At 38.0% G+C, this 20,699-nt stretch overlaps 1 protein-coding gene across 1 annotated transcript in view; it reads right to left on the reverse strand.

Moving 5' to 3' along the window:
- Nucleotides 1-20,699, reverse strand: part of LOC110092749 (protein unc-13 homolog) — a 71,663-nt gene that overhangs the window by 49,132 nt on the left and 1,832 nt on the right. Inside the window, 7 exon segments of the mRNA XM_028694158.1 lie at nucleotides 10,181-10,282; nucleotides 10,386-10,592; nucleotides 10,799-10,897; nucleotides 10,980-11,147; nucleotides 19,145-19,289; nucleotides 19,378-19,444; nucleotides 19,767-20,022. Of these exon segments, the coding sequence (XP_028549991.1) occupies nucleotides 10,181-10,282; nucleotides 10,386-10,592; nucleotides 10,799-10,897; nucleotides 10,980-11,147; nucleotides 19,145-19,289; nucleotides 19,378-19,444; nucleotides 19,767-20,022 (1,044 nt within the window).

The following is a 20,699-nucleotide window of genomic DNA, read 5'->3' on the forward strand; positions in this document are numbered from 1 at the left end:
CTTGCGGAACTTCTCTGCACCGAATTCTTTCTCTAGCCAATTCCATAGGATAAAAACGATTAAGCATATAAGATAAATGGAAAGTGGGTCCCATCTCCTAACCGCTCACACCAAAAGCCTCTAATGAATACATCCCTTCCTCTAAAAAGAAAATGATTTTAATAATTAATTTAACTAACTTATACATATCTATTAATACTAATTTAATTAAAAACTAATTAAGTATAATTTATCTGAATATTACCGGTTCTCACAGTGGAGTCCTTGTCGCCGGCCACCCGTGAAGCCTTGCCGCCGGTTTCCCTCTAGCCACCTATTCGAATTTTGAATACTCCTCCCCTAATGAATTTCCTAATTAAGTCAAATTAAATTAGGATATTAATTACGGGGAGTTACAATCTTTTTGAAATTCAAATTCCCTCCCAATTTTCTTTAAAGAAGGGAGTTACATGATATAATTAAAATCTGAAATCTAAATTTCAGATTTTGATTAATTAATTGTGGTCCCCACCTACTTAAAATTTCCCATCTCTCTCCTATCTCATTAATAGACCCCCTCATTAAGCCTCCATAATTACCTCCCACAATTCCCTCTCATCCAATTTAATTCTCCCCATTAAATTTGAGTTTAAATTCAAATTCATCCCGCCAATTCCACTTAATCTGAAATTTAATTTCAGATTTTCATTCTCTCTCCCCAAATTGATTGGGATTTAATTAATCTTGCCACCTAGGCAAGTACATGGCATTTATGTTTCACATCAGTGCTTCTCAATCAAATCTTTTTCCCTTTAGTGTGAATCTAGAAATAAGCAAAGTTATAATATTAAAACAAAGGATCTTTTCTTCCTTTTTCTTGTTTGAAAGATACTTAAACATTTCTTTCATTCCAAATGATAGAAGTAAAAGGAAAAAAATACCCCATAGTTTTTTGAAATTTTTTTTATACAAACATATCTTCATACAGAAAAAACTAGATCCAAATATCAGGTACATATACCAAACAAAGTATATAGAACCTCCCCCAAAATCTTTGACGACTAACATAGTAATACAACAAAACAAAATATGAAAATCACCTTCAATATTATCTCTACACATGTCAAAAGTAGCATTATTTTTTAATAAGGAGACCTTGTTAGGAATTACCGTCATGAAGAGAAACAAAATAAGAATTGAAACTTTATGTTTATGAGGAGCTGCTTTGAGTGTGAACAACATCACCCATTAGAAAAGTATGCAAAGAACTAACAAAGAAAACACCATGCGGGGTAAAGCTAGTGCAAGATATCCATATCAAAGTCAAGTTTAAACAGATTGAAAGATACTTTCTTAACCATAGTTATTTCAAAAACAATTTTTCCAAAGCAAAATTTCAAAAATTAAATTAAATTAAATATTTTTCATTCAAACAAAAATTGTTTTTTGTTGGTTGCTTTTCCTACCACAAAAGTACCACTAAGATGTCCCAGACAAAACCATAAAGATCCATTTACGATAAATCCAAAGGAGTGAGTGCTAAAATACTTCTTTTGTATGATAGATCTAACACTAGATTTGTTGTTAGGAAAAACTCACTTTCAAATCCAAATGCCAAGGAGAGACAAGTTCATCATGTGTAAGTAGCCTTTAATACAAATGTTGCCTTTATATTTTGGTTAATAGATATTCTTCCACCTGATGAGATTGAGGCTAACATGTAAGATCGGTGCACGAAGGACTGGTCCAACCGGCCCAACACAATGGCCAGCCCCTTGTTTATGCCAAGCGGACCAAGGCAGCAACAGGCCCGCTTGTGGGGCCCACTATTTGAATAAATAAATAAATAGGAGGCGATTTAGAAGGGATTTGAAATTGGAGATGGCTGTTTAGTAAATTAAAGTTGTATTTGCATGCTTTCAATAGATGAGATTGCCTAGGGTTAAGATTATCTTGGTCGTTTGCTGAATTTGGGAGTCTTCTTAGGCTTATTTGGGCTCTAGCTATCGGCTAAGGATTGGGAGAGCCGGATATTCCTTTCGAATAGAAGATTCATTATATCTTGCTTGCTTTCTTTCATCTACTATCACATAAAGAGTGTCCCTATTATTATTCTTCTACTTTCTTCTCAAAAGTTGATTTGCAAGTTGCTGAATTCTGATTTCAGCAAGGGATTTCTTCTATTTTTCACGAGTATCTACTATCAAATTGGAATCATAGCACTTCGATATAGGGTACCAATGGCTGGAAGGAAAGTATAAGTTTTAGAAGGGAAATTTGGTAATTAAAATCAGATTTTGTGAAAAATGTTTTAGAATTCAATAATCAATTTTCATTTGTTCATGAAAAGATGGATGGGAAGTTTGCCATCGTGGAAGAAATGCTGAGAAAGCTGCTAGAGGCCCAACCCAAAATGACAATGTCGAAGGCGAAGGGAGCCATCAGCGTCCAAGGAACTGGTGGTAAACCTAATCCACTAAGGAGAGGGATAAACCAAGACGTGGAGATTTTTGAGGGAAAGATGGGACGCCTCCCCTAGAGCCTATTTCTAGGGAGAAGATAAGTAGTAGGTATGAAATGATGGGTGCTGATTTTGCAAGAAGAAGATCTGATTTTGAGCGTAGGGGTGAGGATTGGGACAGAAAGAGAGGTGATTTTGAAGAGGGTTTTAGGTACGAGCATAGAAGGGAGGATCGAGACACTTGGAGAGGGCCACCCCTTTGTGTAATGGGAGGTTATGGAGGATTCAAGGGAAACGGAGGAGATCCGAGGGTGAGAAAGCTGAAGATGTCTATCTTTGAGGGAGATGATGCACATGGGTGGATCTAGAAGGTAGAGAGGTATTTTACCGTCAATGGAGTGATGGAGGAGAGGCTGACGAAAGCTAGCCTATGTTTAGAAGGGAAGGCTTTGGCTTGGTACCAGTGGAGGGACATGAGACAACACATACGAAACTTGAGGGAGTTCAAGGATTGCTTGTTGGAACATTTCCGAACCAGCAAGGGAGGGAACTTCTATTAGAAGTTTTTCACCCTGACACAGGAAGGATTGGTGGTAGAGTATCAGGAGAGGTTCGAGTACCTTACTAGCCGACAGGACTGACTTCCTGAGACGGTGTTAGAGGAAAACTTCATAAAAGATCTCAATCAGAGATTCGGGCGATGGTTAGAGTGATGATGCCTCGTAACTTAGGAGAGACTATGGAGCTAGCATAATTAGAGAACCTAAAGCACTTGGAGGGGCCAAGGGAAACAGGTTAGGAAACTCGTACAGGATGACCACCATATTTTTAGCACCAAAGAGGTCGACACTTGGTGGTCTACGAGAGGCCCCAAAGGAGAAGCCTGTAGGAGAGGGAATTAGGGAAAATTTCAAGAAGCTCACTGAGAATGAGTTGCAAGAGAAGAGAGCTAACAGGTTGTACTTTAGATGTGATGAGAAGTATACACTAAAGCACAAGTGTAATGACCGAACTCTTCAGGTTCTCACCATCTGAGATGACGAGAAAGCTAAGGAGGGAGGTGGGAGTGAGGCTTTGGTAAAAGGGGAGGAAGTACTACATCTTGATATGGTAGAAGTCTCCTTGAACACAGTGGTGGGATTCACTGTGAATCCAACCATGAAAGTGAAGGGAGAAATAACATACAGAGAGGTGGCAGTACTGATAGAAAGTGGTGCTACCCACAATTTCATCTCCAACCATATCATAGAGCAATTTGGAGGAAAATTGGTGGGCACAAGGTGTTATGGGGTGATAATGGGCACTGGGAAGGTGGATACAAGTAGAATAGTGTGTAGGGGAGTGGTACTGACTATACAGGGAGTCCAAATGAGGGCACAAGGTGTATCTTGCTTGCTTTCTTTTAAGAGATTGAAATAGGCCATGACCACAGTATTGGTGTTGGCCCTAACAGATTTCAACTAGGTTTTTATAGTAGAGATCGATGCCTCGGGATACGGATTAGAGGGAGTACTTATGCAAAATCACATACCGCTTCAACCAAATATTGACAATCAGAGCAAGGTTAAAGTCAGTCTATGAGAGGGAGTTGATAGCCATCGTTTTAGCTATTCATAAGAGGCGAGTTTACTTATTATGCCAATATTTCATTGTCAAGACAGCTTAGAGAAGCTTGAAATATTTGTTAAAGTAGATAATTGTGACCGAGAAATAGAGAATGGTGACCGAGGAGCATCAGAGGTGGCTGTCAAAGCTGTTGGGCTATGACTTTCAGATCCAGTGCAAGCCAGGATTAGAGAACAAGATAGCTGATACCTTACCCAAACATATGGGGGAGCTCCAAAAGAAGACCATTTCTGTACCACTGATGGTAGATTGGGCGGCTATCAAAGAGAAAAGTCAGCAGGACGAGGAGCTGAGGAAGATTAGGATGGATCTAGTGAGGAATGAGAGCAGCCAAGGCTATTCCCTAGAGGGAGAGAGACTATTGTACCAAGGGAGGCTTGCGCTGGATCACTGTTCATATTTCCCACCTGCTGCAGGAATTCCATGGGAACAATGTTGGAGATCATTCTAGTGTTTAGAAGACATACAGGTGTGATAGGAAATACTAGTAGGTCTCAAGTATGTCCTATCAATCTTCGAAAAACAGCAAGCTTTCTCTAACAAAATCCACACAAAACCATAAAAACAGTAGATAATTTGTATTTTTTTATGAAAGGGAAACGGAAAATAGCAAGATACAATTGATCCTCTATTCGATCTCTCCCAAATCTCTTGATGCCGCTAGAGCCCAAAGAAAACTTAAATCTAAGAGATCTCAAATTTCAGCCAAATTCAAGATGCCCTAACCCTAGGAAAACAAAGTATTTAATGCATACAAATCAAAAGGAAATCCCTAATCAGTCCCTACTTTCAAATTTCCCTCCCAAATCCCTCAAAAATACTTCCTAAAATGCTCTGTTAGCCCCTGTGGTGCGTGCGCCTAGAGCAAGAGGTGGAGACGTCCGCCTCATTCGCGCCTGGGCCGGTCCCACGTGAACCGGCTGGACCGGTCCAATGGACCGGTCTAACAAGGTGATTGGCGAATTGCATTAGAAGGGGATGCACAAGGATGTGGAGAAGATGGTGGCTAGGTGTGAGGCATGCCAGAGAAACAGGTACATGGCTATGGCTCCAGGGGAATTACTTCAATTCTTGGCTCTTCCAAACAGTGTGGGAGGAGGTCACCATGGATTTCACAAATGGGCTACCCCAATTTGAGGGGCTTACAGTGATTTTAGTGGTGGTTGATAGATCAAGCAATTGCTCACTTCATTCCCTTATGGCACCCTTACAAGGAAGTTACAATGGCAGCAGCATTCATCAGAAAGGTGGTCAGGTTACATGGGATACCAGAGTCAATAGTTTCTGACCGAGATAAGGTGTACATTAGTCATTTTTGGAGAGAGTTGTTCAGACTGCAGGGAACAGTGCTGAAGATGAGCACCACTTACCACTTCAAACAGACGAGCAGACAGAGGTGGTAAACAGAAGCCTGGAGACTTACCTGCAGTGTTTTGCTTGAAAGACACCTCAGATGTGGGCCAAGTGGCTAGTATGGGCGAAATACTGGTACAGCACGTCGTACAACTCAGCCTCCCAGATGACGCCTTTTAAAATGATGTACGGAAGAGATCCTCCCCACTTAGTGCATTTTGGACAGAGTAGCACACCAGTTTCTTCAGTAGAGCAGTACTTGGCGGAAAGGGATAAAGTGTTAGAATAATTAAAAACATGCCTACTAAGATCTCAGCAAATTATAAAGAAGCTGTCGGATGGGCACAGGAAGGGCATCCAGTTCGCAATTAGGGATAGGGTGTTCTTGAAGTTGCGGCCCTACAAACTGATGCACGCAAAAGTAAGCAAAAAAATTAGGAGACCCCTAATTTTTTTGCTAGAAAAAATATGACCATGGTAGGGTAAAGAAAATTACACAAAATAGACAAAATAAGAAATAACACAACTTTTTTATAATAAAAGACTCTTACAACTCTTGACACTTACAAACTTGACACAATCACAAATTAAAGACACCTAAAGTTGCATTCCATTTGTTGCTTTGAGAAGAATGATACATGTGGAAGGGAACTTGTGGAGAGATGAAAGATATTAGAAGCCGAGACGGATGGGAGACAAGCTCGCAAGCTTTCTCAAAGAGTAGAAGAAGAAGAAGTGGACAAAGCTCTCAAGCTTTTCCAAAAAAACCTTCAATTTTTCCATTCCAAAAATCTCATTTTTCACCGACCTTTTCCCCTCAAAATACATTTCTAATATATAGGCAAGAGAGGGGAACTCAACAGCCATAGCATCACCAAATTGGCCAATATGATATAGGGTAATGAAAGGCCAACAGCCACAATAACAATTCCCAAATAGCACAGCAAAACAGAGAAGCGGGTTCCAAGCGGAAAATCGCAGAACCGAGCAGCCCAGCACGAAACCGAGGAGCCAACCGCAAGAACCAAAGGGACAAAGGCACGGGAAAACCACCTAGCACACGAAACCAACAGCCAGCCACAGGAACCCAAGGGACAAGGCACGGGAAAACCACCCAGCACAGGAAACCAACAGCCAGCTACGGGAAACTAAGGGACAAGGCATGGGAAAATAGCCAGCACAAAAAAACAAATAGACAAATGGGAGAAGAATAGGCAAAGTCCATATAATAAAGAGCTACCTTTTTAGTTCAATAAATGAACTAAAAACAGCTCATAATGAGCTAAATTTCAGCTCAAAGAATTAATGAGCTAGCAAGTCCAAAAGAAGTCAAAACCCAAAATTTAGGATTTGGTTTGACCCCCACTTTGCCTACATCACAAACAGAGGATAGTAGCCAACATGAGGAATGAGAAGCTAGCCCCGTGATACTTTGGCCCTTACGAGGTATTTGAGAGGATTGGAGCAGTGGCTTATCACTTGAAGTTACCCTCAGCCACTACCATTCATCTGGTATTCCATGTGTCATAACTGAGGAGAGCTATTGGGGATCATGCAGCTAGCTCAGAATTATCGGTGACACTAACTGAGGATTTGGAGATGGTGTTGGAACCACTGGAGTTAAGGGGTACAACATGAAGAATGGGGGGATCATGGAGGTGTTGATCAAATAAAGGAACTTACTAGACTACGACGCCACATTGAGCCATATGAGAGAGTGAAACATCAATTCCCATCCTTTCACCTTGAGGGCAAGGTGATTCTTTGGGAGGAGGGTATTGTTATACCTATCCAAGAAGGATTGGTCCAGCCGGCTCAGCACAAGGGCCAGCCCTTTGTTTATGCTAGGCGGACCAAGACAGCAGCCCACCCCCTGGTTATAGACCGAACCACTATAAATCTGGTGTCATTTACTTTACTGTTTTTACGTTTCCGCACTTTTTATTTCAGTTTTAAAAACTCTGTGGTTGAAAAACATTTTTCTACAAAATTTAAAAAGAGATCTTATTTCAGTTCAATAAATTTTTTTTTTTAAAAAAGGGGGTCTTAATTTTAACTTAGTTTTTTAAACTACCAATTCACCCCCCTCTTGGTAGCCTTGGGACATTCACTTAGGCTTAACAACCTAAGTATTAGACTCAACAGATCCATTGTATCTTGCTTGCTTGCTTTCATATACTATCAAATAAAGAGTGTCCCTATTGTTATTCCTCTACTTTCTTCTCAAAGCTGATTTTCAAGTTGCTGAATTCTCATTTCAGCAAGGGATTTCTTCTATTTTCACAATTATTTCCTATCGTAACACCATCATTACACTTCCAAAAAATCGAACACCATCAATTTTCTTGATAATCCTAGATGGAATCCAAAAAAGAGAAATAATGAAGTGGCATGGAAAAAAGAACAAAATTAATAAGCATAATTCTACCACATCAAGAAATAAGGTTATCTTTCCCGGAAGAGAACTTAATTTATTTCAAGCTCTATAAGTTCTTCAAAATTTTATAAAATTCTCTTTAGAATATGAGCTCAAAAAGGAGAAGTACCACAAAATAATAAAATATCATCAACAAATTGGAGACAATGAAGAAAATCGGTAACAGTAATAAAAAGAAGAAGATAGGTGGCATCCTTGCCTATGGCCTTTGAAGTTTTTAAATTACTTGGTAGTTTACCCATTATCAATGATCAGAGAATTAGCATGAAAGATAAAGCCCAAGAGATAAGCTTAGGAGGAATGAAACACTCTAGAAGAGCTTTAACAAGGAAGTTTCATCTACAACTATTAAAGACTTTCTAAAAATCAATATTGAAGATTAAATTCTCCTAATGCTTCGTGGTAAAATGAATAAATTCGTGAGCAGTCACAATACAATCTAAAGTACATTTTCCTTTAACAGAAGCACTCTGAGAGACATAAATAAATGCAAGTAGTAAGTCATTGATAGCATTTGTAAGAACTTCGTGAAGATCTTAAAGATACCATTAAGCAAACTATTTGGTCTAAAGTCCTTAAGGAGATCACCATCCTCTTTCTTAGGCAACAAGCAAATGTAAGCTGAACTTAATCTAGCAAGAGCTATCTTACCAAAATAAATATCATCAAACATGGAGAACAAACAAATTAATGAGGTCCAGCATTTCTTGAAAAAAAATATGCCAGAGAATCGGACAAGACAAGAAGATTTTGAACCCAAACACCCGACAAGAGAGAATTAATGTACAAACAACTGAATTGGCATGGGATAATTCTCGACATTCCCCTAGGTTAGAATGACCAGATTTAGATTGAAGGACACTTTGTCTTCTTTTAATGCCAACCAACAATTCGGGGATAGAAATTTATTTTGAAATAAACTTTATAAACTATTTTTAAGAGATGAGTTGAGAAGAAAGAGCAAACTCTTAAAGGTGAGGAGGAAGTGAAAGAACAATTTAGAAATACAACATTAAACAATCATCAAAATACATCTTAAAACTTTAATAGCCGTAAAGGCCCAAAAAAAACATGTTCTATTCCTTCCTCAAATATAAAAGATGGCTTTGATTCAAACCATCAAAAACTCTGGAATCATAAACTAAGATAACAAAGAAACAAATAACACTGTTAGAACTCTATTATCAATAAACAAGATTGTGCTAGTACTCGTCTTCCAAATTTGAGTAGACAACATCTTGGACAGAAGAAGCAAGCAGTGTGACAAAATTAGAAAGAATAAATTGAAAAATAATTATATACAAGGGTAGTGGAAGAAGAATCTATTAAAGATAAGATGGTAAAAGTTAGATTCATGAATAAAGAATGGTAAAAAATATACAAATAAGATTGATAGGTAATAATCATGTCAAAGTATATGAAAGAAAAATGGATAAACCATAGATAATATGGATAAAAGTGTTCAAAATATTTATGCAAATAAGGTATAATACATCATGTCAAGCTCGATAAGAATGAATGCAGAATAAGAATTCACAAAGTGGATCCCAAATAGTGGTATAAGGCTAATGATGATGTTGATGATATTATTGATAGCTAATCATGAATATATCATTTGGCTTCTAAAAGCAATAAGCCGCGAAAAATACATCACTAACTAGAGTCTTATGAAGTTAAACAAAGCAGCTAGGATGTCAAGTAAAAGTTTACCACAACAAATTGTACAATTTACACTGTTAGCTTCATTTTTTTAGCTTTGGTGCTAGATTTCTAAATATACATGATTTTGGTGGTAATATGTAATTAACCTTATAATTTATGAACCTATTATTATCTTATTTATATTCAAAGTACATAAAAAACATACTTTTGAGGAATGACACATTAGTGCCCAGGTAATCATCCAACAAAATAACTTAGCCCTTTGTGCATGAGTCATGATAGAAAAGCTATCGCCTTGGAACACCTTAGTGACACCTTAGCTTAGGTGATAGACGCCTCAAATAAGTTTAATATCAAATAATTCAGTAAAATTCTAAAACTACTACTTTTTTTTTTTTTTTTTTGCCTTTTTCTTCAAAACCACTAGTTTAGGATATGATATATGATTGTTAATGAGATTATTTAATTAAATTTCATTGTATTATACAATTAATTTTGATTTTACTATTTAAATATGGCAGTTTCTTCTTTTTCTTTCATTTGGGCACAACATTCATCTTCCTAAACAATTTGCTCTTAAAATCTGATAGAAGTGGACCGACAAATTCAAAAAAAAGATGCACTATTCAAAGTTAATTTTGTATCTAAAGGAAGAGATGCACCTGCTGAAAAAGTGCCCAACCATATAAAGTATCATGCATCATTTGATTGATACCTAACATGGACCAAGTCATCCTCAGGACACCGAGGATTTCTTCAGCTTCCTACCAAAAAAATTCAAGGCTGAAGTCTCAGAATGGGATAGTGAATCAATTTCAAATGGTGTTAAAATTTTAAAATGCAAAACATAAGAAGATTTCTGAAAACCTCTACAATCTGGCCATCTTCTAGTATATCAAAAACACTGCAGAGTAACTTCTCATAAAGTTTCACAGTAAAGTAATAACTGCCTGTCCAATAATAGGCAACATCTGAAACACCAAATTTTTCAGGCATACTGGACATCCTAGAAATGAATTTTCCTATCCAATCCAGAGTATCAGTGCGCACCTCATGAGACAAATTTGCCCATTCCTGTAATCATGATAACCAGAGATTAGATTATTATGAACAAATTAAAAAAAAAAAACATAATGAAAGCAAAATGTTGTGATAACAAACTGTAAGATGTAAGAAATTATTTGCCAACAATAAAGTTTCACTTCCAATTAACCCAGGCAACAGTTATGGTTATCATTTACTAGGACTTATCATTGATCAAGATAATGATAAAATTTTGCCTCTAGGTTCCTTATATTTGAGAGAAGATAGGAGAGCATTTGCTGTTCACTGGCAACAGAGTTAGTTGGATCTACAAGCAGTTCTTCGAGCATATCCACCTGAAATAAGGATATTGACTAAGAGATAGGATTCCCATGGCATGCAGTTGAGAGAAAAAAAAAAAGAGCGTGTAAGAATTACCTGTCTCCTCTGCCATTGTGTATAAAACCTCTCAGTGGGAAAATCTGATCTGGAAAGGCTACCTAAGAGCTCCAAAGATATCTGCGGAACATCAGCACGATTGGGCATAGACCGCAAACAAAAGTTCAATAAACCTTTCTTAGTCCACGCATCCATTGCTTCCGAAATCTAAAACAAACAAAAAAATAGATAGAGGAATATAGATAGTGAAAACAAGTATTTGACAGCTATAAAGCAATGCGGACAAATTCTAATTTGCAGCGATAAGTGATAAGTGATTTACCTTTCAATATCTAAGAAGTGAATTGTTCAAACTGACTAGGAAGGCCAAACATCTCCAAGCATTTCACAAGTCATGCATCAACTTTTCAACAAAAATACGTGCGCGCATAAAAAAAAACTCAGGCTCAATGGCGAACAAACTAAAAATGAACAAATTTTAGTGAACTATCCAACTACAAATTAATGTGATACTTGCCTTAGGAAAAAAAATGTATTAATAGCTTGTATTAAAGGTTAAAATTTTGTAAATATAATACTAACTAGTGATTTTCTATCTTTGAATAATCTCCTAGGTTTATTGCTCCCCAAAAAAAAGATCAATTAAAGGTCTTCAACATATACTGATGAGAGATAGGGTTCCATTTTGATCTTTTTCGAGTCAAACGATGGTTTTGAATATAAGATAAGTTTTAGATAATATTTGTTACTCTAAAAATTTCTAGTAATTATTCATCACCTAGTTGAGTACCTTCATCATTGAAGCTTTGAATATCTTGCTTTGATCTCGATATGTTTGATATTTAGCTATTTAAAATTGTTGCTAGTTCCTCGTTTTGATGAAGTTGTATAGCTGTTGCATTTGGGAATAATGAATTGCTCTCAAAACAAAATCTATTGATCATCTCCAAATTGATTTGATCATATAAGAAAAAATTTACTTCATGGGCTAGGCCTCAAGTTCGAGTCTAAGTTGGTTCAATTGCAATAAGGAAAAGAATAGAAGAAGTTTTTGAATTCTTCATGCATGCTTCACAAAGCTCATAGGTATATAGATAAATTTGTAGTGCTACATTCTTGCAATATGACAACTTAAACAACACTTAGAAGGTCCAAATAAAATCAATATAGTGGTTTACTCTTGTAATTCCATTATTTATTTCTCTCTTGCAAATTTATCATATTCTCAAGTTCTTTGTCAGGTCAACCTTGAATTTAATATATTTTTTGCCTTCAACAGTAAGACAATGGTCAAATCAAATGTAAAATTAGAGGCATAGAGAAAACTAAAAGATACATAGAAATACGGTGCACCTATATAATAAAACAATTAGTAGTTATATAGAATTTTAGCTTCAAATTAAACATAACTTTGAGCAACCAATGGTAATAGAAGGTCCAACAATGCCCATGTTTGATAGAAAACTTCAAAAATTGTATAAGCTACTGTAAAAATGATTTGCAAAGGATACGCTTCAACACCTCAAGCAACACTCAGTGAGAACAAATGAATAAATAAGAATTCATAAAACCAACCACAAATAATAAGTAGAAGACAGATGACGATGTTAATGATAATAATAAAAGCTACAACTAGCCCGGCTCGCTAAACTCATGATGAAATTGCAACAAAAAGATTGATAAAGATGGCCACTAATGACTAGTAGGACATAAATACAGATGGGCGAAAAACAGAAACACATTATAGTGATTTCCATATTGGTGTTAGAAAAGGCTCACTAATCATCCATAGTACAACCACTTTCTTGAAAAAAAAAAAATCGGAGGTAATAATTATTTAAGTAGGACAATGGGCATCAAAAATTGAAGGGTTATTTTTTAGATTCCTTTTGGAAATTCCAATCAAAAAAAAGTGAAAGAGTGTCCTGTGAAACTGAAACAATTTGATATAACAAATAAAAAAAGTTGTAAAATAAGCATTGCAGTCCACATACTGATGCGTTTTGGAAGTAAAAACAGTAAGGTAACAAGTAGAAAATAGTAGGAACTCAAAGATAGGAACCAGTTTTTTATTAATACTTCAAAAATAATGAAAGATACAATTGATCTAATAATAGAGAGGTAGATCAGATCTTCGAAAAACCCTAGACGCCACTAGGATACTCACAAAGAAAAAGCTGCAACTGAAATAAATTATATAATGCCAAAATAACAATATAGTTAGCACTAAATAGGCTCTCATAATTCCCTCTCAAATCAACCCCCTTTACTTGATTAATTCCCTCTCATATTTGAATTCAAAATTGGAACTCTTTCCCTAAATAATTTTTCCTTGATTCCTCCTCCTTACATAACGAATCATATCTTTCCTAGGGCCTACAAAACGGACCAAAATCCCCTCCTTGTCGACTAACTTCCATTCTCCCTGATTCGTCCAGTCTGAGCCGGATGTAACTCTTTCACGCTGAAATGTTACACGTGTATCAATACTCCCCTCCCAAAGATACACCTTGTCCTCGTAGGGCTCCCATGTAGATTTGTGCTCCGATAAATTCTTCAACTTGATTAGTGCCTATTATGCTCTTGTTTCCCCTTGACGCACCCCTTATACGTCCAAGGGCTCCAAAATGACATCCATCTCTTCTGTCAAAGCGATGGTAATGGAGACGGGATGTGATCTCCTATCGCACACCTCAGTTGTGAAACATAAAATACAGGATGGATGGCTGAGGCCAGTGGCAACCGTAGGCAATATGCTACTTCTCCAATGAGCTCTACTGCCTCATAAAGCCCAAAGTAGCGGGGAGAGCTTCTTATTCCTTCATCGAGCCAAGGTCCTCTGTCTGTAAGGCTGAATATTCATATAAACATTGTCCCCCACCTCAAACTGCACGTCTCTCTTGTGTCCATATGTCTGCTTCTTCATGATTTGTTAGACTCTCAACAAGTGTTCTTTGAGCTCAAATAATACCTTGTCCCTCTCATCTAAGTACTGATCTATATTGGATACTAGTGTAGTGTTATGTCCATAATTAATTTTATGTGGATCCCTTCCATAGAGAATCTAGAATGGTGTGGTCTGTGTTGTTGAATGGTATGAGGTATTGTATCAATATTCGGCCCACGCATTCCACTTTGCCTAACTTTTCAACATATTTGATAAAAAGCAATTCAAATAGGTCTCTACACTTTTGTTGACCACCTCTGTCTGGCCATTTTTCTAGGGATGGTATGTTCTGCTTCTCTTCATGACCGACTCCTGTAAACAAAACAACTCCCAAAAGTGGCTAAGAAACACATTGTCTCCATCTGTATGAATGGATTTTGAAAATCCATGCAAACGCATCACATCTCGTATGAAAGCAATAGTCATAGAGATCGCAATGTAAGGGTATGTTTCAAAGGGATGAAGTGTGGATACTTGCTCAGACAATTCACTACGACCAGTATCATCAAAAATCTCTTCGAATGTGGCAACCTCTCGATAAAGTCCATCATCACCTCCTCCCACACCCTCTCCAGCAAAGCTAGGGGTTGTAGCAACCCTCCTAATGTCTTTGCTAAGTACTTGTGTCTATGGCACACATCATATCTCGCTATCCAGTCCTCTACATCTCGGCGCATCCCCACCCAGTATAACTCAACATAAAGTCGATTTTAGGTTTTCTGAGCTCCTGAATGTCCTCCAACTGAGCTATCATGAAACTCCTGCAACAGCTTGAGGATATACCCCAATTGCCTCAATAAAACAAGGCGGACATGATGTAGTAGTTGGGACCCCCGCAGCCATGTAATTGGGATGATTTTTTGGGTACTACAATAACTCGGCTCTAATCTTCCTCAGATCCCTATGTTGTCCTCTCTCCTGTCTCAACACTTCCCAATCTAAGACCATAAATACTAACAGAGCTGATAATTGTGGATCGTCTATCTTCCGTAATAGTGCATCCACGGTCATATTCTCGAGTCTTGGGCGATACTAAATCTCTAAGTCATCATAATAACTTGGACAACCACCTCTGGTGCTCTTCAGTCACCATCCTCTGCTCCAGTAGAAACTTCGGGCTCCTCTAACTTGTCCTAACAATAAAATGTCATTCCAACAAATAGGGTCATCACTTTTGGATGGCTAAGAAAATCGACATCAACTCCCGCTCATATATGGATTTGAGCCTCGCCCTGGTAGTAAGCACCTGACTGAAATAAACAATGAGTCGATGATCCTGCATGAGTAATACCCCTAATCTGTATCCTAATGCATCCATCTCCACCACAAATGGCCTGCTGAAGTCAGGAAGTGCTAAAAGTGGCACATTGGCCATGGCTTTCTTCAGCTACTCGAAAGTCTGTCACTGCCTCCCCCCACTTGAATTTGTCCTTCTTCAGCTTCTTAATCAATGGACATGCCATACCTCGCACAAACTTTCGGTAGTATCCGGTAAGGCCTAACAACCCTCTCAATTCCCTCAGGTTCTTTGGTAAATGCCAATCCAGCATAGCCTCAATCTTAGACTGGTATTTTGCTACCCGTGCTTTGCTTACTACATGTCCCAGGTACTCCACCTGTGACTATGCAAAAGAACATTTCTTCAAGTTTGCATACAGTTGGTGCTCCCTCAAAGTCTCTAGTATAGTCCTGGTGATCCACATGCACTGCCTATGTGCAACTGCAGATCAAAATGTCATCAAAAAATACCAAAACAAACTTTATAAGGTAGGGTTAGAAATCTGGTACATGAGGGGCTGAAAAGTGGTTGGGGAGTTGGTTAGGCCGAAAGGCATCGCCAAAAACTTGTAGTGACCATCACGAGTCCTAAAAGCTATCTTATGTATATCCTCCGACTTCATTCTGATCTGGTATAACACTAATTGCAAGCCAATCTTCGGGAAAATGATCGCTCCAGATAGCTCATCCAACAGCTCATTAATTACGGGAAGCACAATTTCCTTATTTAGGGCCCTGTAATACATGCAACACCTCTAATTGTCGCCCTTCTTTCTCACCAATAACACAGGTTCGAGAAAATGATCGCTCCAGATAGCTCATCCAGCAGCTCATCAATTACGGGAAGCAGAACTTCCTTATTTAGGGCCCTGTAATACATGCAAACCTCTAGTTGTCGCCCTTTTTTTTCAGCAATAACACGGGGATTGAAAAAGAGCTCACACTGGCCTAATGATTCCTGCCTCAAGCATCTCTCTGATGAGCTTCTCTATCTCGCCACTTTGAATATGTAAGTACCGGTATGGTCTGAAACTGATAGGAGACGCTCCCTCCTTCAAGGTAATGGTGTGCATGTGCTTCCACAATTAGAAATGAGATGAAGTTATGAGAAGCCCCACTAGGGGTGTAAGTGAACCGAGTAGGCTGGAGCTCGACTCGTTTATGGGCTCACGAGCTGAGATTATCGAGCTCATAAGTCAAGTTCGAACTTGATAAGGCTCAACTCATGAGCTCGCGAGCCAGCTCAAATAATTATTAATATTTTTTAAAAAAATTTATTTTATTTATTAAATTTAAAAATTTTAAAATAATAATAATAAATATTTAAATACTTTAAAATCCCGCTGATGCGGCTCGAGCTCGTTTACAGTGGGACGAGCTCGAGTTCGAGCTCGCCTCTTAAGCTCGAGTTCGAGCCAACTAAATATTTGGCAAGCCGAGCTCAATAAGACCACTGCTACACTCGTTTACACCCCTAAGCCCCACTATCCACCAAGACCACCACTAGTTGCTCCCTGATCTTTCCCCTGCCCTTCATGGTGTGACTTGAGTAAATCCCACTACTGAATTTAGGGACACTTCTGTCACATTCAGATGTAGGTGCTCTTCTCCTTATGCTTCTTTCTCCACCAGATCCTCATTGTTAGTCTATGCCTCCTCCAATAAGGACCTGAAGTGCGAGGTCCTTAAACCAATGGCCCGGTGCATACTTCTCATCACAACAAAAGTATAGGCATTTCTCTCTCTTGTCCTGCACATCTACTTCTGTGAGGTGCTTGACGTTGGCCCCCTGGCGAACCACCCCACTCTTCTCCCTCAATGCCTCCCATTGAAATAGCACCATCTGGATCCTCGATACCAGTGAAGTCGAAGTACTTCTGTAAGAGCCTCCCATAACCCCACTCTTACTGCTCTATATTCGTCTTCGATCCTCTGTTATCTGAGCTAACTCCATCATCTCCTTTAACCCCCTCGGCCTCAGCAATCGAACGTATGTTGCGAGCTTGAGACCCTTCATGAAATTTTCCTCCAACACCGCCTTAGAAATTCCCTCAACCTGCCCGACAGCAGCTCGAATATCTCTATGTACTCCATGAAGGACTCCTCCTGAGTCAAGGCAGGAAATTGCTCGTGTATGTCTCCTTCCCAAATGGCTCAAAAATGTTCCAACAAGCAATCATTAAACTCCTCCCACGAATGGATCGAAAATCTCGCCTCCCTCCACTAGAACCAAACGAGGGTTTTTCCCTCCAGACATAACCATACAACTATAAGCTTCTCCTACTCTCTTAACCCATTCATCGCAAAATAGCTCTCCACCCGGTATACCCACCCAAGGCATCCTTTCCTTTGAACACCAACATCTTCAACTTCCTCACATTCGCTTCTCCACCACAACTTCCTCTCCCGCCAATGGTTCCCCTGTGTATCGAGGTTAGGATTCTCACCTTTCTTCCATCAACCTCCCATGACCCAATCTCTATGGCTCAGTTGATCACCCTCCTTCTCCTGTTAGTCATTTCCATTGCCCAAATGCCTCCCATAGTGGCCAGTCACTCCACCACCACACAATAAAACTCCTTTCTTGTTGTCCCCCCATCTGGAATCCCTAATTTGCCCCATATCAAATCCCTAGGTGATGATTCTTGATGAAACAAGCATTCCTCATCAAACTCTTCCCGTCCGATCTATTTTCCCTTAGTTTCTGCCAAGGGAATCCCGGTCGATTTTAGGTTGGGGTTGGCAATCGGAACCACCGGTGAAGTTTTTGGATTGCATCTCCATTAGCTTCCTTATCATGTCCTCCACCCTCCAAATTGGTTTTCCATAAATAAAAATTTTTCTATCATGGTTGCTCCACACCAGATTTGAATTGCTCCATCTCGCCTTCCAATGCATCCTCCTTCCTTGATGTTATTATCTCCAAAAAACCTTGCTCTAATACTAATTTGATGTGGTTTGGAAGTAAAAATAGCAAGATAGCAAGAAAATTATAGGAACTCGAAGATAGGGACTATTTTTTTATTTATACTTAATAATGGTAGATACAATTGATCTACTATTCGAGAGATAGATCGGCTCTCCCAAAATCGTAGACGCCGCTAGGAAACTCACAAAGAAAAAGCTACAGACGAAACAAATTACATAATGCCAAAATAACAATATAGTTAATCCTAAATAGGCTCTCCTAATTCCCTCCAAAATCAATCTCGTTTCCTTCATTAATTCCCTCTCATATTTGAATTCAAAATTGGAACTCTTTCCTTAAATAATTCCTCCTTAATTTCTCCTCACATAATGCATCATATATTTCCTGGACCCCAGAAAAGGGATTGAAATCTCCTCTCTATCGGCTGACTCCTGCTCTCCCTGATCCATCTGGTCTGAGCCGGACATAACTCTTCCGCGCGAAAGTGTTATGCACGTAACACATACATAAGCTGAACTCAACAAATATAGAACAAAAAAGTCACAAAAAAAGCTTTCAAAATGGAAAAAGCTTCTAATATATGAAATTGGCAAGTATAAATTTAATCCATAACACTCTTTGAATCGATTTCAATCAAGTTACCCCAAATTTTAACTAACCTTATAAACTAAATCAAACTAAAATTAACGTGGCTTCAGACATGACTTGAAAAATAAGCCAGCTCAAATTAATGTGAAAGAGCTGAGGAGAAAACAGTGAGAAACATAGCTAAAATGAATTGAATATGTTAAATTAAATTTACATGAACTAAAATTGGCACAAATGGAAAACGGGAATGAATGGTGAGAACGTTTCAAGAATCCGACCCTAATTCGTTAGAATAATGCAGCAACAGCATATGACAATGAAGATAAAAATATCGCATGCATGATTGCTTTAAAAAACTAGAAAATAATAGAGGCTGTGAAGAGGATCAATATCCAATAAATATGGAAATATACTGTAAATCAAATTTTGCATTTTACATGTCATAAGGAACTTATTGCTTGCCTCCAATTGACCACGTATTGTATCCATCAAGTCAGAACGGGTATCATCCAACTGAAAATGTGAACCATCCCTCCTAGATCTCAGCCCCTTCAAAAATTTGGACTTTCTTTCTTTCTTTTTTTCCTCAAAGCAAGGTTTATGTCCTCTTATATACCAAAAAAAAAAAAAAAGATTGATGAGAAAATGATAAAATAGGAGAGCAAAATGACTGATTGATAAAATAAGAGCAATACCCAGAGTGTACGACAGAAGCAAGAAGCACCTCATAGGCAGTTTCTCGCATATCATCATCAGAAAGTCCTTTGAAAATCCTAAAACCACTGGTCAGCCCATTATACCAAAAATCTTAATATTGGTGCTCCTCCAACCCATGCAAGTAAAATCTACCTTAACCCAAGATCGACCAATAATCTTGGTCGAGTAGCAGCTATATGCAGGTTTTAGGGTCGCAAGTCAAAGTAATATTAATCATAAAATAATGTAACATCTTTTTTTACTTGGTCATTATTTCATACCAAGAGTATGGAGAAACAACAATCAAAATAAGGGAAAATATAATGTTTTAAGGCATATCCAATAACAATGCTTAGATTAAAAAACAACTCTTGTACTTTGTGATTACCTGTACGAAAAGAAGGTAAGCCTAAGGAAAATTTCACATCTTTCGTTAGTTCAGAAGGTATAGTAGTTGGAGCTAAATTGCTTGTTTTTGACTCAGGTATGGGCACCTTAACTCCTATGCCAACCGAACTTGTTGAACATGAGAAAAGATCATTGGTTGTCTTTGCCCCCACCAAAGGAGCAACTCGTTGAGGCGGAGATCCTAATAAATCTGGTCTGGAAAGAAGAAAGAATGAGTTTCCAGATGGTGCGCTTATCTGTAAACAAAAAAGGCAATGAGCTAAAGCGTCAGCAAAATAATACGAAACAATTTAGGTATAGAATACAATGAAAAGGCATGCAGAGAAATTGGTAGTGTTGTGGCAATTTTGTAGGAGTGAATTAACCAAAGTAGGGATAAATCTTGAAAACTATGACAGCATGAGTTATAATAAACCCATGGAAAAAAATACATTACAAGTAAGAGGTGTATTTGAAGGCAAATACCAGAAGGGTTTACTAAGATTGCACCTAATACAACAAGGGATAGCTAAATCAACTATTGTAAAAGAACATTTTTTAGGTAAATACATAAGGGTATGGTAAATGTGTTGAAACTATCAGAGAAATCATCACAGCGCAAATAACAATGAAAGAAAACTATTTTGGTACATTACTATTTAATAATATTGTCCAATATGCAAAGTAAAATTAGATGCATCAATTCAGAGTATGAACCATAACATCGTTGTATTGATAATGGATCAATTGCTACAATTTGCAAGCATATCAACGCATGATTTTTTTTTAATTTGAATATGGGTGCACACACATCAAAAGGGAAAGAAAAGGTTAAAGGAAGCACTTCAAATGCAATCGTTATGGTTAGGCAATAATCCATTGTAAAAAGATTCAAAAAAATTAAACAGAAATGCAAAGCTGTAATGTTTAGAAA

This window comes from Dendrobium catenatum, unplaced genomic scaffold, assembly GCF_001605985.2.
Source record: "Dendrobium catenatum unplaced genomic scaffold, ASM160598v2 fragScaff_scaffold_412, whole genome shotgun sequence".
NCBI lineage: Eukaryota > Viridiplantae > Streptophyta > Magnoliopsida > Asparagales > Orchidaceae > Dendrobium > Dendrobium catenatum.